The 16,268-nt window shown below is 41.5% G+C and overlaps 1 protein-coding gene across 1 annotated transcript in view; it reads right to left on the bottom strand.

The window, feature by feature from the left end:
* Crebbp (CREB binding protein) overlaps window positions 1-16,268 on the bottom strand; it is a 129,496-nt gene that overhangs the window by 41,810 nt on the left and 71,418 nt on the right. The window contains exons 4-6 of the mRNA XM_051167579.1: window positions 9,931-10,171; window positions 8,514-8,627; window positions 311-553 (exon numbers count right to left, since the gene is read on the bottom strand). Coding sequence (XP_051023536.1) covers window positions 311-553; window positions 8,514-8,627; window positions 9,931-10,171 — 598 coding nt within the window. The remainder of the gene's footprint in view (window positions 1-310; window positions 554-8,513; window positions 8,628-9,930; window positions 10,172-16,268) is intronic.

Raw genomic sequence — 16,268 nt, 5'->3', positions numbered from 1 at the left:
ATTAAGTAAGTAATGTACTTAAGAGTTCATTCAGGTTGGATTCTGCATTCTGAGCCACAAGGATGTCCTTTATTAACTGTCTAGACAAAGTGGTACATATAGGGCACTGCTTTACTTGAAAATATTCTCTTTACAACCATGTACCATCTTCCCGACAAATATATGCCTCAGGTTTTCTCCAGAAGCTTGTTGATCCAAAGCGAGGAATCTGAAGTCAAAACACGACTGAAAACAACCTTGGGTTTGGTAAGCACTGTCACCTTTACAGTGTATCTGGAGAAAATTAGTTCTTGAGTACTCCCTGACTTACCTAGGGCATTGAGAGTCCTCATCTGCTGGTGGGCTGGAGGCTGTGCTGGTTGCTGGCCAGGAACCTGAGGCTGCAGCTGAGTCTGGGGCTGGTTCATGTAGGGGAGTCCTAGAGCAGCATAGGCCCGCTGCATGGAACTGGGGTCTATGGGATTTGGGTTACTTAAAGAAGTGGCATTCTGTTGCCCTGCACCAACAGAACCAATTGTGTTTTGAATTCCACTAGCTGGAGATCCCAGGATGGCTAGAACAAAAAACAGAAAGACAAGCAAAAAAAGGTAAGTAAAAGGGAGATGCCCACAAGTGACTTGTATATAATTTGAGGCAAATAAGCCTTTCAAACTCTAGGCATGTATATAAAGCATTAAAGCTAGTAAGAAAGAAGCAGAGCTATTTGGTCTAGCAGTAGTTAAGGAACAAAAAGCTAAAGAAAACTCACCCTCTATGTCTAAAAGCAACAGAACAGAAATAAGTGAAAAGAGACCACTTAGTAAAAATTAGTATGTATTAAAATGTAGAGATACCTATGAAGTAAGTTACAAGGAGTGTCGAATGCATGACAAGGCACATGATTCTGAATGGGTCAACAGCTACCTCAAGAGAAGGAAGGAGCCTCCTACAAGCTGGTGTCCACCTATCTTTTAGTGCTCACTTCTGTAAACTGAGAGAAACAGTAAAGGCGAAACCTGATTGGACACTTTTTAATCAATAAATGCTCTAAATTACAAAACAGCATTTCTCTAAACTCACTTGTATAATGACCTTCTCATAAATTCTTGTCCAGGAGAGCACCATACAGGGCTATATTATACTTAACTGATTGACAGATTTGCCTAAAATTAACAAATGGAATGAGGCTTGGAGATTCCATATGAGCTTAGATTTATTTAGGTGTCACCTCGCTATCCCTGATAGATGCACTTCACAGAGCTGATCCAAAGCCACAAGCAGCATGCAGAGCAGCTGTCCCATCTGGATGTCTAACCCCAGGAAATTAGAAAGGAAAAGCAGTGCTCTCATAATAAACTCGTCCCAAAGGACTTTATGACATGAAATAATATAACCGGTAATGCTTTTTTCTTTGATCATTTTAAGTTTAAACCATTTACCCACTCATACAATCCATCCACTTGATGACTTTTCTGTATGGCAGAGGCTTTCTGTCACACTATTATCTTTAAGAGGTCCTTTCTTTTAAACTTGTATGAAGTTTAGTCATGTTAAAAGTAAAATTTAAAAAGCATGCTTTATAAAGTGGGTATATGACTTTTTGACACATAAAACAGTCACAAAGCCTTTAGTAATTCAATTAGTAATATTTGCCCCCACGCCTCGGGTTTCTCTTTGTAACCTAGGCTATCCCGGAAATCTTAGACCAGGCTGTTCTTCAACTCAGAGATCCATCTGCCTCTGCCTCCAGACTGCTAGGAGTAAAGAAAACGCTGCCGCCCCCACTTGGCTAAATTAGTGATGTTCTTATAACAACGTTTATGCGAATATAATATACAACTGCAGGGCAACTTAATTAAACTGTAATGTGTAAAAAGGAAAAAAAAATCATGGTAATTACCCATTCCATGCTATTAACTTTTCTAATAAGGACAGTCAGATCTAAAACTCATTAACACTCATTAGATACACTTAAACACAGCAAACATCTCATCATTATAAATAAAACGCAATTCCCAAGGTTCACCTTGACAAGAGTCTTTAAAAGTATACTGTTTGATAGTCCCCGAAACCATAAGCATGTACTCATCATTTTCCTCAACTAGCATGGTAATTTTTCAAAAAGAGTTATGACACAGAAAAAGAAAATAATTACCCAGCGTTCCCTTGTATGACAAAATTCACAGGCTTCTCTTTCAAAATATTCCTTCTCCCTTCCTCACTCCCACCCCGTTTCTATCCTGTCTTCTCTTACACATGCTACTCCAGCACCCAACCTAAGCCCAGAACAGTCAGTTTTCTGCCACTTCAGGCTGAAGAAAGAATAAAACATAGTGGATTTCCCCAGGGGTTTGAAGAAACAAAGTGTCTATGCGGCCCTCCCTTTCCAGGGGAAGATGCAATGGCTGGGCTTTATGACATTATTCTACTATAGTCTTTCACCTACACATCCTGAAGTGGCATCTATTTAGACAAAATGCCTACCATAGGATGGATACCATTCCTAAACTTGGGGCCACATATAAGATAAACAGTCTCATGGATGTTGTTGACATGGTCACTCCATTTTCTGCTTATGCTCAAAACCTATTTCATAAATATAAATATTATTTTTATTTTTCAATAAAATATACCTAGCAGAAAACAGGCAGACACTTTGGAAATTTGACACTTTAACAATCCAGAACCAAGAAAAAGAAATACAACAGGAGCTGCAAACAATGCTACTGTACGAAAAGCATAAACGTCTAAGGGTTACAGGAGCTTACAAGTGGGGGGGGGGGCGCCAATGGACTGACAGAGTCATACAGAAGTACCTACCAGGGCGCCATATCCCTCCCTGAGTCCCCACGGGGCCAACGGGCCTGTTTATCTGTAGGTGTTTATCCTTCCAGTATTCACACTACATCCTACTAGGCTCCCTGATACAGGGACTAGCACATAATCCATGTACTCCTTGAGCTAAGACCTGCTGGGAAAAATCAAGAGTAATCTAATAATCATCCATAGCTTGAGAGCTGGATCATCTTCATCTTTCCTGGACATCACTGGAAGTTGGGACTCAGTCTACTTTTCACCTACTCTTGCTACACAAGGCTGGCTTAACTAGGAGGGCTTAGGGTCAGTTAACTCTGTATCTGCCACATGGAGCCATGTGAAGTGCACTCAGTACAGGGGATCTGTAGCTATCTGTCCCTTGCCCCTCCCACCCCTCTGAGCACCTCAAGGATGAACAAAAATGAAAAGAGCCTTAAAGGCAGCAAAGCTCACCTACTTGCATCCCTGACAAAAAAACTCTGCACTCATCAAGTGAACATGTTACTGAAAACAATCTACTTGGGACTTTTCCCTTCCTGAAGTTTAATGCTGTGATACATGTCACAAGCCCCTTGAATGTCATTAGGACCCTGAAGAGTCCTGATATGCTAGCTCAAGCTAGCATGGAGATGTACCTAACTTTTAAAATCCTTGAATCCAGATACATCTTTGAGGAGTTTGGGGCTGTTATTCTGGTCTGTTTGTTGGAGGGCAAGGAAGACACAATCTTGCTACATAGCTATGGCTGGCCTGTAACGCACAGGGTAGTCCAGGGTGGCCTCAAGTTCATGGCAATCCTCCTGATTTCACTTCTTGAATACTGAGATTACAGGCATGGTTTCTGGCATGTGTTTGCCTTTTCTAATGCATGCTCAATACCTTCTCTGCCTCACTACTCCTTTTCCATTGTAGCTAATGCAAAAAGTCATAGCTTAGGAAACATAAGGCCAAGTTTATTATGAGTTCTGTAGAAGATTGGCCTATCGATCTTTAAATAGGGACAAGACAGTCTTTCCCCTGTGAAGTATATGTTGCTAACTTAAAACATTCAATTAACCAGACAACTTCAGGCTCTAATCATTTGTTTGTTTGTTTGTTTTGTTTTGTTTTGCTTTGTTTTTCGGGACAAGGTCTCTCTGCATTAGCCTTGGCTGCCCTGGACTTGCTTTGTAGACCAGGCTGGCCTTGAACTCGCAGTGATCCGTCTGCCTCTGCCTCCCAAGTGCTGGGATTATAGGCATGCGCCACCATGCCCAGCTAATCATTTTCAATAAACTGGGCTCAATTTGGAAATTCAACAAAACTGACACGAAGTAAACTTCCCACTCTGTCAGCGTGGTAGAAGACAAAACGCAAGCTAGGCATTCTATTCACTCTTAGATTGCTACAGAAAAATCAGTGCTAGATTCATTCAGATCTGCGCATATCTTTGCCAAGTAGAAGGTATCACCTCATCAGTCTTTCCCTGTGCACAATGCAGGGCATAACAACAAACAGAAAGACTGAGTGCCCACGTTCTCAAAGGTGGCTGTCCTCAGAAGCTGAGAGACACCAGAGGGCATGCTCTGATCAAGGCAGAGAGGCTCTATCTCCCCAACCCAAACTCTACTAGTATGTTAGCAGTATCTGGGGGCTACAGGGCTCCCAAATGGAACTGTGAGCCTGGTCAGGCAGAGCCCAGGAGGTGCTGTATGAGTGAATTTTGAAGTTGATTTTAACTGAATATTATAACAATAACAACAACATACAAAATGTGCCTAGAAATGGGATAAAGAGGCAACAACAAGCTCTCCCTACACCTCTCTCCCTCTTACCCTCTTCTCTCTCTCCTTACTCTTCCTGTCTCTGTCTCTCTAGGATAACCCTGTCCCCTTTCCTTCTCCCCCATATTCATTCAATAAACTCCTCTACAACTTTTTTTTTTTTTTGGTTTTTTGAGACAGGGTTTCTTTCTCTGTGTAGCCTTGGCCATCCTGGACTCACTTTGTAGACCAGGCTGGCCTCGAACTCACAGCGATCTGCCTGCCTCTGCCTCCCGAGTGCTGGGATTAAAGGCGTGTGCCACCACGCCCGGCTCATGCAACAATAAAAGGTGTTTTAAGCAATCCAAAATGTGCCTAGAAATGGGATAAGGAGGCATCCCATGAAGTAAGGGACAAAGCAATGAGGACACTGGAGCAACAAGCTAGGTGACTACTGTCACAGACACTGGGGATTGTAATCTGTGCTTCAGTCCGAGGCTGAGGCTGGAGCTGGGGATGTTCCTGAAGCACACGTCTAAATCCCTGTGGAGTTCAGGTAGAGAAGCCAGGGTCTTCCTCCGAGAATGTCTCTATCCTCCCTACAGCTCTGAAGCAAACCCGGCACGTGTAGGCATTCCAAATAGTCACATCCCAGATTTTAATGTACACACCAAAATATCAGGAAATTTGTTTTTTTAAAAAGTACAGATTCTAATATAAGAAGCCAGATTTCCACACAATTTAGTAAGCAATCTGGAAACATCCATCTATGCAGCATGTCTGTGAGTATAACAAGAGACCCATTGGCTCCAACATGCGGACTCAAGCACATGTCACACAGAATCTACCAGTGGTTAGAAGCCAGGAACGATGACGGAGAAGCTCTAATAATTCAACAACTATTTCTATGATGGGCAGATAACTCATAATTACAGTCAATAAAGCAACAAACAAACAAACAGGCCCCCACGGTGACAAGTGACACTGGTTTCACTTCAAGCCGTGGCATGTTAGTGCACTTTACTACCACTAGATGCTATCCCACTGTACTTTTGTTGATTCTGGGTTCTTTGAGCAAATGTTTCTCTATGAAGTAGTCTAGGCATACTCTGATTCTCCCCATAAGGACTACACAGAACACTTCACACCTATACTTGATCCTTTGAGAGAGACTATTACCACTTTTTGAAAATATGAGAAAACAGTAAACATGAAAAATCCCAGAAAAGTCACTCCTCTACATTAAAAGTCAACGATGAAACTGAAGTTCACTACTCATTGAATTAACAGCATACAAGTACAAACTAGCTCAACAACAGTGGGTTTTTTGTTGTTGATGTTTGGTTGGTTTTTGTTTTGTTTTGAGGGAACATGGTGTAGAAATACACTCTATGATAGCCTAGAATTCATAATCCTCCAACCTCAGCTTTCAGAGTTACTAGAATGAACAACCACACTAATTTTTAATGTATATAGTTCAGGCTCTAGAACTCAACCTGAAGCTACTAAAGGATTGGATTCACATTTTTCTCTAGCTCCTAATCTAGGATTCAAAGACCATAAACACAGTTTTCTTGAGAAGGGTACTGCTAAACATTCTCAGTGAGGACATAACACAATTTTATACTTGCACTTCTACAAGTATAGAGCCAACAGACCACATTCAAAATTGAAATGTGATTTTAAGAACAATTTAGGCTGGAGAGATGGCTCAGTAGGTAAAGAACTTATTCAGATCTCCAACACTTGCATAAAAACCACGCGGTGGTGGTGGTGGCGGCGGCGGTGGTGGCTTAACCCCAGGGGCTGAGGAGGCAAAGAGGAGCAGATTCCCGGGGCTCACTGGCTCATCAATCTAGCCAACGCTGTAAGATCCAGTTCAATGACAGACTATCTCAAAAACAAACAAAACAAAAAAATAAGGTAGAGAGTGATCAGAAAAGGCCCCAGATGACCTCTGATCTCCACAGGCTCTCACATGAGAAAAAAGCACCTACAGACATATGTGCATACAGACACACATTAATTAAAAGTTTAAAAAGCATTTCTTTTTAAAGTGCTTTTATTTTTTTAATTAAAACTACCAAAAACCTTGTACAGACATCATCTCGACTCTCCCTGTGACTTTACATTATCAAGTCCCCGTGGTAACTCCTCATGTTATGACTAGTGGAAACACACTGTGGTTTACCACTTGAGAAAGCATGCACCAAATCAATTTTCATACTTAGACAGTTATAAGGATGTTAAGAAAAAACAAACCACATTCTTTTTTTCTCCCTCTTGAACAAAAACCACATAAGTATTTCTTAAAAAGAGAAATCACAAAGGTTACCAATATTCATGGCAGTATGTACATATTAAGCTCAAAAGATCCCATACAAGTCACACCCCTAAATTAAAAGTGAACAATAAAATCCCAGCTAATTATTTATGGAATTAATAAGACCCAGTATTTCAGAATTTCATTTTATGTGAGATGTCTAGGAAAATCATGTATTAAAAGTTCAGGAGTTAAGAAGATGACTCAGTGGCTGGCTAAAGTGCTTGCCACGAAAGTGTAAGGACATGAATTCAAATCCCCACAGCCTATGTAAAGCTGTGGTATCATGTGTGTAATCCCAGTGCTCCTGGGATGCCAGGTGGAAACAGAAGAATCTCTAGAAGCTCACAGGCCACCCAGCTCACACAAACAAACAGAGATTTTGTCTCAAAAGAAAGGTAAGGACCAACATCTAAAAGGTATGTGGACAAGTTACAAGGACACACCACCATCACCACCACCACCACTACCCACACACAAAGAATAAATTAACTGATCCAAGAGAAACTATGTTTTCAAAGAAATTTAATTGTGATCTATCTGTAGGGGAAGAAGACAACAAGCCCCAACACCCTGTATTTTCAATGAGGCATGCTGTGCAGTACAGTCAGCTCACAGGAAGGAAAGTTGGAGTCATAAGAAGAGATCAACAGCCAGCAATGGCATTCCACTCCACGGCACTCTTAGAGTGATTTGCCATGTACAGCCAGCCAGGAAGAAAGCAGCACGTGCTCACCAGGCAGAAAGGGAACCTGTGAAGATGTTCAAGAAGATATTCTAAGTGAAGAGCACTCAGAACATCTGGGAGGAGTGGAGATGGTGAAAGATGAGAAAGACTGTGTGCCTCCTAAAAGACCACTAAAAGAGGGCATGCCTCCACCTAGAGGATGACATGGATGAACCCAAGGGTACCTTCTAGATGGCTCAATGATAAATGCATCCAAAGTCCACAATTGAGCCTGTGAAATGATAGCAAAGAGTCTTAAGACTGCGAAGAGGTGTCCATACCCATCCTAACGCTCTGATGGCTAAAAACAGCAGGGATCCAGGGGTCACATGCAGTAAGAGCAGCCAGTAGAGAACTGGTCATGTATCAAGGACCACACAGATGATTCAGAAGACAACAAAACAATGGGGATGAGAAGGATGTGTCAACCCTGTTGCTAAGATTCCCAGTCTAAAGCTTAGTTAAGTTGTTAGATCAGCAGGTGGGGGAACTGCATAAGCAAAACTCTACCAGGCTCTTACACTGATACAAGCTAACAGGGTCTTCACAAAAACAGTGCCGCTCTTGTACCCCCTTGGTGTCACTATCCTTGTAGGGGACCTGACATTCAACTCTCATACTAAGTATTGTCAGAAAATGCCAAATCTTCGTGGCAGCCATTTGATGGAAGTGACCTTGCAGCTTTGCACCCCTTCAAGTGGGTTGGTGGAGGTAAAGGAAAGCCTACCATGGCCATGGCTATTCGCAGAACTCACTGAAAGCCCATCTACCCACCGAGTTTGGCTGCACCAAGGTCACTGTTGTCCCTACCTCACTCAGCATGTTGTGCTGGTGACCTTTGCCCACTACCTACCTACTCTCACCGTCCTCTTAAGAACAGTTTCTAGTCTTATCTCCAAGCTTCTCTGCCCCCGTGCTCACTTACTTTGTTGGTTTCGCTTGTCACTGGCATTTTTCAAAGGGAGGCAAACAGGACAGTCATGTCGTGTGCAGTTCTTCCAATGAGAGATGATTTGTCGTGAAGATGCACAATGGGCAACTATGACCAGAAAAACAACGAGATGTTATTTTTCTATCCAAATCGTCACACTTTCAATTACACCTAAATTATAATGCCAGATTCCATTAAAAAAAATGGTAACAAGTGTAACCATAATACAATATAGGCAGTCCTTAACTTACAAACAGGCTGTCCAAAAAGTTTGTAAGCTCACTGCTAAGTAATTCCAGGCAAAAATTTCCCATAGAAACAATGTTATGAATGATGGGTGATTAAGGCTCCGCCCACAAAAATAGAACAAAAGCTATCAACTTCTGAAATACTGAGCATCTACAATGAGAGGCAGAACAGAGTTCTACACTACATGTTACTATTAAAAATAAAAACATTAAAGTATATTTCAGGATGGAACCAACTAAGAACTACCACAGGAAAAAAACACAGATGGTGAAGCCAATGAGAAGTCTGTGGAGATCCTAAAAGGAATCCAGGGTACTTCATACAGTGCTTGAGAGAGTAACTAACCCTGAAGAGTCCCAGTCTTCATAGTCTAAAGTCTAGCCTTCCCTCCCCTATTTTGTGTTTCCATCATGATCAGGGTTATTCCAGGGATTCACAAATAGCACCACAGGATAGAGGGAAACCATGGAGATATTTCCCCCCAAAGTTTATGAGCACAAGAAAGAAGAGAAGAAAAGAGAGAAGAAAGGTTACAAGAAATCACGGCTGTTAACAGGAAACACTTCTTTCGGTGAAACTGAGGTCAATGGTTAAAAATATATATATAAGTAAATAAATAAAAATCTAAAAAAGGAGAGCACAGATGTATGTGTCTAATCCCTCCCAGCCCCTGGGATGATGACTTGGATGTCATCAGAGCAGCCTTAAGACAGAGGACAGAGGAGCAAGGCAGTAGGTCGCTGACAGTCTGAATCCATGAAACAACCACAAGACAGATGCTAAGGGTGCAGGAAAAGGTGTGTGCCTGCTGTGAGTACTGCTGTCCCAGACAACCACAATATAGATATTACCAAGGAGTACTCAAGAAGTGATAGAGAAGTCCTTCATGAAAGAAGGAGAAAAAGAACACGCTCAGGGAACAGCCTCATGCAGGAGCAGTGCAGACTATTAGAACAGCAAATCACCTGCCAGCTCAACAGGTGAGTTTTTCAGGGACAGTTGAGTGCCAGATGTGGGGACTACAGAAACAACATATTCTAGGTCACACCAAAAGGAGGCCAGCACCTAGACCATGCAGGCTTTCCAACCACCAAAGCCGCTGAAAAACAATAAAGGCAAATTCTATCCTAACAGCAGCGACTAGTTCAGAAAGTGCACTTACCTTGGCAGGCTTTCCCAGCCTGACAATGTGTCATGTGGTTCAAAACATTTTTCATGGTTCGACAGTGTGGGAGAGAACAGGCCCGAACCTCTCCATTCGCTTGCTCTCTTCTCTGACATTTGTGGGCATGAAGCAGTAGAACCAGCTGCTGCTGTATCAGTTTGCGTTTTTCAGGGTCTGCTGTGGGGCCTGTTGCAATTGCTTGTGTGGGTACAATCCCCACTGACGTTTGCAACTGGGACTAAAATAAAACAAAGTAACAAAAATGTCTTATTAAGTTTTTAGAGTTTTGATTCACTCTAATTATTAGGAAAGGTCACAGATGTAGCCAAAAAAATTGGTACAGTTTTAATTGATCAAAAACCTTGAGACGCACCCAAGCACAAAAATCAGCCTAACTTAGACGCAAAACTGATTCAAGTTCACTTGAATACAATTATCATCCAAGAGACAACAACAACACAAACTCAATCCACCCCACCGTGAGCTCCATCAGTGGAAAGGCATGTATCAGCTGACCCACAGGATGCTGTTGCTTATGTAGGTGGGTCCCAAAGAGCAGAATGTTGGACATTTCATATGGTTCAACTTAATAAAAGAAAAGATTGCCTTGGAGCTGGGCACAGTGACACATGCCTGTAATCCCAGCCTGATAACCTGAGGTAGATCCCAAGTACCCACAATATATAAGCGGTCCCAACCTCCATACATACAAACATAAACATTAAACATAAAAAATTTTAATTAGATTTATTCATTTTACATGTGAGTGTTTTCCCTGCATGCATGTATATGCACCATGTTCAGGCACACTTGGAACCCACAAAGGTCAGGATACTCTGGATCCCCTGGAACTGTAATTACGGAGGATTCTGAACTACTGTGGTGCTAAGAACCAAATCTGTGTCCTCTGCAAGAGCATCAAGTGCTCTCAACCATTGAGTTACCTCTCCAGCACCAATTTAAAAATTAAAAAAAAAACTAACTATGTATATACAATTAGGAGATAAATATAATAAAAATATTAAGTGTGTATCTGTTCGCATGTGTGTACAAAAGCCCGGTTGATATTGTGGTTTCAGGTTGCCTACTTGGTCAGTGACCTCCAGGGATCCTCCTATCTGGCCCAGAAGCACTAGGGCTAATCATGGCTTTTAAAAAATGTATATCCTTGGGATCTAAACTCAACATCTCATGTAGGTACTTTACTAACTGAGCAACCTCCCCAGCACAGGCTGGTCAAATTTTACAAAGTTCCTAGAAACTGAAGGGCAGATTTAATTGCTTCTCCCAGGTCGGCATTTACTAAGCAGCAGAGGGCTGCAGGTGGCCCTCATATCTGTCAGAAGCACCCTGCAGAGTCTCTTTCTGTCCCTACTGCCCAGGCAGGCAGCAAGAATTCAACAGAGTGAAGGTGCTTAGAGAGGACCTTCCCTTTAAAGCATAAAAACTGGCAAGATGGCTCAGTGGAAGGAAGGGAATTGTCTTAAACACAAGTATCTGAATTCAAATTCCAGTGGAAGTAGAGAACCAACTTCCAAAAATTGTTTTCTGACCCCCCCCCCACATGCATAAGATAGTATGAATACACTGCTTATGTGCACATTCACACACAGTAATCATTAAAACGAGGGGAGGGGGAGAAGAGATGACAACACACACAAACATAAGCGTTGTTTCTCTAAAGTAATCCACACACTTTATACAATAGCTTAGAATTTTTTGAAAAAACAGTTAAAAATAAGAGGGGGAGCAGCACTAGACAAATGGCTCATAACACTGACTGTTCTTTCAGAGGACAAGAATTTGAGTACTAGCATCCACATGGCTGCTCATAACTGTAACTCCAATCCCAGGAGATCGAGACACACATGTAAAGTACATATAAACATGCAAGTAAAGCACACATACAGATTTTTACTTAAAAGGGAGCTGGGTGCATTGATACATGCCTTTAACTCCATCACTCAGGAGGCAGAGACAGGCAGATCTCTGTGAATTTGGGCCTACCTTGGTCTACATAAAAAATACCAGTGGAATCAAAAAAGAATGGAGAAAGTTATTTGTAAATCATAGGTCTAATATCCAGCCATGATCCAAAACAGTAAGAAAAACAAACACACAAACTCTCTTATAATCCATTAACAAAAGACAATTTTTAAAATGTGCAAAAGATCTGACTAGATTTTCTTAAAAAAAAAAAAAAAAATACACACACACACAAAGCATCACTAGTATTACTGAAATGTCAATCAAACCAGTATGATGTTGCACATCTTTAATCCCAGCACTCAGGAGGCAGAGGTAGGCAGATCTCTTTGAGTTTGAAGCCAACTTGGTCTACAAAGTCAATTCCAGGACAGCCAGGGCTATGTATATAAAAAGACCCCCATCTCAAAAAACCATAAAACTGGGGCTGGAGAGATGGCTTGGTGGTTAAGAGCACTGCCTGCTCTTCAAAAGGACCTGGGTTCAATTCCCAGCACCCAAGTGGCAGCTCACAACTGTCTGTAACTCCAGTATCTGGCACCCTCATACCAATGCACATAAATTACACACACACACACACACACACACACACACACACACACACACACACACACACACACACAAACACAAAAAACCAAAAGAAAGATAAATCAAATCTACAGAGTATAGCTTTGGAGCTACCCAGATGGCTATAAATGAGACACAGATACTAAACAACTGCAGTGGTCCAGTAGAAGAGAGCATGGAAGAATCGTGACACACATCACTGGAACGAGCCTAAGATGCTGGGAAACTGGCAGTTCCTCAACACAAAACAGTACATCACCCAGTAACTGCACTCCTGGGCACATATCCAAGATAATTAAAAGAGCTTTTCATACACCAACATGTAAAAAAAAAAAAAAAAATTTAAGCTGGGTGCAGTGGCACATGCCTTTAATCCCAGACCAGACCAGGCTGGCCTCTAACTCACAGCGATACTCCTGCCTCTGCCTCCCGAGTGCTGGGATTAAAAGCATGCATGCACCACCATGCCCGGCTAAGAGCTAGGTTCTTGTTAGATTACTTTTGTTGTCTTGAGACAGGTTCTCCTGTAACCTACGCTGGGCTAATCCTTTTTCCCTCCACTTCTCAAGTGGTGGAATTATGTCACTCACCATGACCAGCTCAACAGATCTTTTTCCAAAAGTTCATTTCACTGGTCATCAAAGAAGTAAAAAATAAAACAGATGCTCTTTACCTATCAGTATGGGACGGACACACACACACACACACACACTGTGATTGTTGAGTGTATATTTTTAAAAAGTATTCTCAAGTGTTCTGATAAAAATACAGCTCAGACTTGGGAAACAAACACTATCAAAAGAAACATGTGCAATTCTTCTGGTTGTAGGGGAAGGGGATGAGACAACGTCTGTTCTGTGACCCAGGTTGTCCTCTTAAGTCTACCTCTAACCCACTGCATTTCATTCCCCTCCCTGTCTTTCTTTCCTTTCTTCTTAGTGGCACTGGGTATTAAACCCAGGGCCTCAGGAAGCTCTAAGTATGTGCTTTATGACTGAGTTAACATGAACAGCCCAAAACATATATTCTTTTGGCTCTAGACCCACTGCTAAGAAGTAACCGAACAAAGATACGCTACAATTATACACAAAACTAAGCATCACATTGATTAATGAAAAACTAGAGAAATACAAAGGCCTAAGAAACTGAATAAGCTTTGATGCATAGCTATAGAGGAATGGGATGCAGCCATTATATGACAGACCTCAAATAAAACCACACAAAGCACTGTGAAGTATTAGAATAGCCTAGTCAAATTTGCCTCGATTCTTGATAGACAAAAAATTAGAATATAAAGTTAGCATTACTTAAGGCAACAAATTATAACATTAAAGTAGGCTTGCAAGTTTTGGGGTTTCTTTCTTTGTTTGTTTGTTTGGATGGTTTGGTTTTTCAAGACAGAGTTTCTCTCCTCCTGGAACTTATTTTGTAGACCAGGCTGGCCTCAAACTTAATAGATCCACTTGCCTGCCTCTACCTCCCCAGTACTGCGATTAAAGGCTGTGACATGACCAGCTGGCTGACTTGAAAGTTTTAACAGAAAAATACCAAAAGTATAGTTAGGATTTAGAATAATACTATAAAGTCATTCAGTTTTCTCATTAACCCTGAGTTTGTATCTTTTCTAGGAGAAACCTTGACAGAATCATCTACTAGTTCAAACAAAGGAGGGTGGTTCAGGGCCTAGTTGTACCTCATTTTCCAAAATTAATGTATTGTATCAATGTTTTAGAGAAAGTAACCATTACTTTTATAACTCAAACATTCCTATTTAGAGAAACTACTAAAAAAATGAAATTAGAAGAATCATTAGTAAACGTAAAGGATTAGACTGGGAAGCTAGCTCAGGGTTAAATGTTAGGCACGGAGTTGGATCCCCAGAACCCACATAAAAAGCCATGCAGGCACTGGAAAGGCAGAGATGGAGGATTCCCAAAGCTAGTCAGCTTGCAATCACGCACATATGAACACGAATGAATGAGCACAAGCTTGCACGTGCGTATGCACACATGTACGTACGTGTGTACACACACACACACACACACACACTGAAAAAAGAAAATGGAGAATATAAAAAATTAGAAAGGCTCAGAAAAACACAAAGGTCAGTGGTTAAGAGCACTTGTTCTAAGGAGCAGAGTTGGATCCAAGCACACATAGAACAACCGAGTGCATATTAAGTTCTGTGGGAGATGAAAACAGCCAACAAACTGCAAATGAAAGACCCTGACTCAAATAAATAGGCATAATGATGGAGGAAGACAACTGGCATCCTCTTCTGGAATGTACGCCCTGTGCACATGCACCAACACATACCTGTGCCTGCACTCACAGATACAAACAAATCTTTTTGTTTGTTTGTTTGTTTGTCTTGTAGTCCTGGATTCACTTTGCAGACCAGGCTGTCCTCGAACTCACACAGATGTGCCTGCCTCTGTCTCCTGAGTGCTGGAATTAAAGATGTGTGCCATCATACCCAGTCAACAAGCCATTTTTTAAAATGACAGTGGTTAACACAAAAACTCACAACTATTCAAAGTGCAGAGATTAAGTATTAGTGGAGTGGTTAGTCACAAATAGGACATCTATATCATCACACACACACACACACACACACACACACACACACACACACACACACACAGCTCATGGAGGAACTGGATTAAAACAATGGCTTTTGGACATGACAGGACTGCTACAACCATGAACTCAAAGACCATGGTTGTCTGCGCACGATCAAGCAAGTCAACATTCTAGTATGAAGTGTAAAGGGGTTCATGAGTCCATATATCTAACTGAGGGCCTATGGGCAGCTAATGGCATCATGCAAAGCAGGTTTACTCAAAGGGTGTGGTAGGTCAACATGCTGCAGTTCCCACATAGGAGGGCACATATTGGAGTGACTGATCATTAAAAAATAAGTCAAAGAGGGCACGAAGTTGAGAAATTAGGGAGGGGTGAGTTGAAGGAGTTATGGGTGAAAGTGGTATGTATGTATTCAATTTTTACCGTTACTGATGTCTCAGAGTTAATAAGAAAAAAGTGGATCTATAAAAGTACTAGTAGATGAGATGTATAATCTGTAAGGCACAGGTATAAAGCCTTTGTCCAGGTAGTAATCCTTGCCCACCCCCAACATTACTTTTCAGACAAGTGTATATACTAATGCAAATAACAACAACAAAGAGAACTGCGTCTCTTCCTCTTGGCCACCCTCATTTTGTAGGTACCCAGAAACAGGATAAGTTCAAGGCCCAGATAATAAGAGAAGGTGAGATCCAAGAGCAAGCATCTTGGCCAGGTTTCCAGAAGGATTTATCACGCTGGGACCCACCCTGAACTGCTTTGCTCTCCTTCCACAAAGATCAGGCCTTGCTTATAAAGTATGCTTAAAAACAGGACAGCCAGCAAACAGAGAAGACAAACAACTCAAGTAAAGAAAATGACCACATCCCTAAGCATAAGAACTTTAAGTCTTACTAATAATCAAAGAAATACAGATGAAAATTAAGATTCCATGACATTCTTCAACAAAAATTGTTCCAGCCTTTGGAAGACAATGTGATGCTGGGGACCAGGTACACAACTGTTTCGGGAAGGCAATTTAATGGGGGGGGGGGGGGGTATTCATCAAAAGTCTTAAATTTTTATGCAACATAACTATTTTTAAGCATCTATTTTTATTTTATGTGTGTGTGCCTGCATGTATGCATGGGCACTGTGTATATGTCAGTACCTGCAGAGGCAAGAAGAGACGTCACATGCCCTGAAAATGGAATCAC

This window comes from Acomys russatus, chromosome 25, assembly GCF_903995435.1.
Source record: "Acomys russatus chromosome 25, mAcoRus1.1, whole genome shotgun sequence".
Taxonomy (NCBI): domain Eukaryota; kingdom Metazoa; phylum Chordata; class Mammalia; order Rodentia; family Muridae; genus Acomys; species Acomys russatus.
The sequence above is the reverse complement of the archived record's forward strand: the minus strand, read 5'-3'. Positions and strand labels throughout refer to the sequence as shown.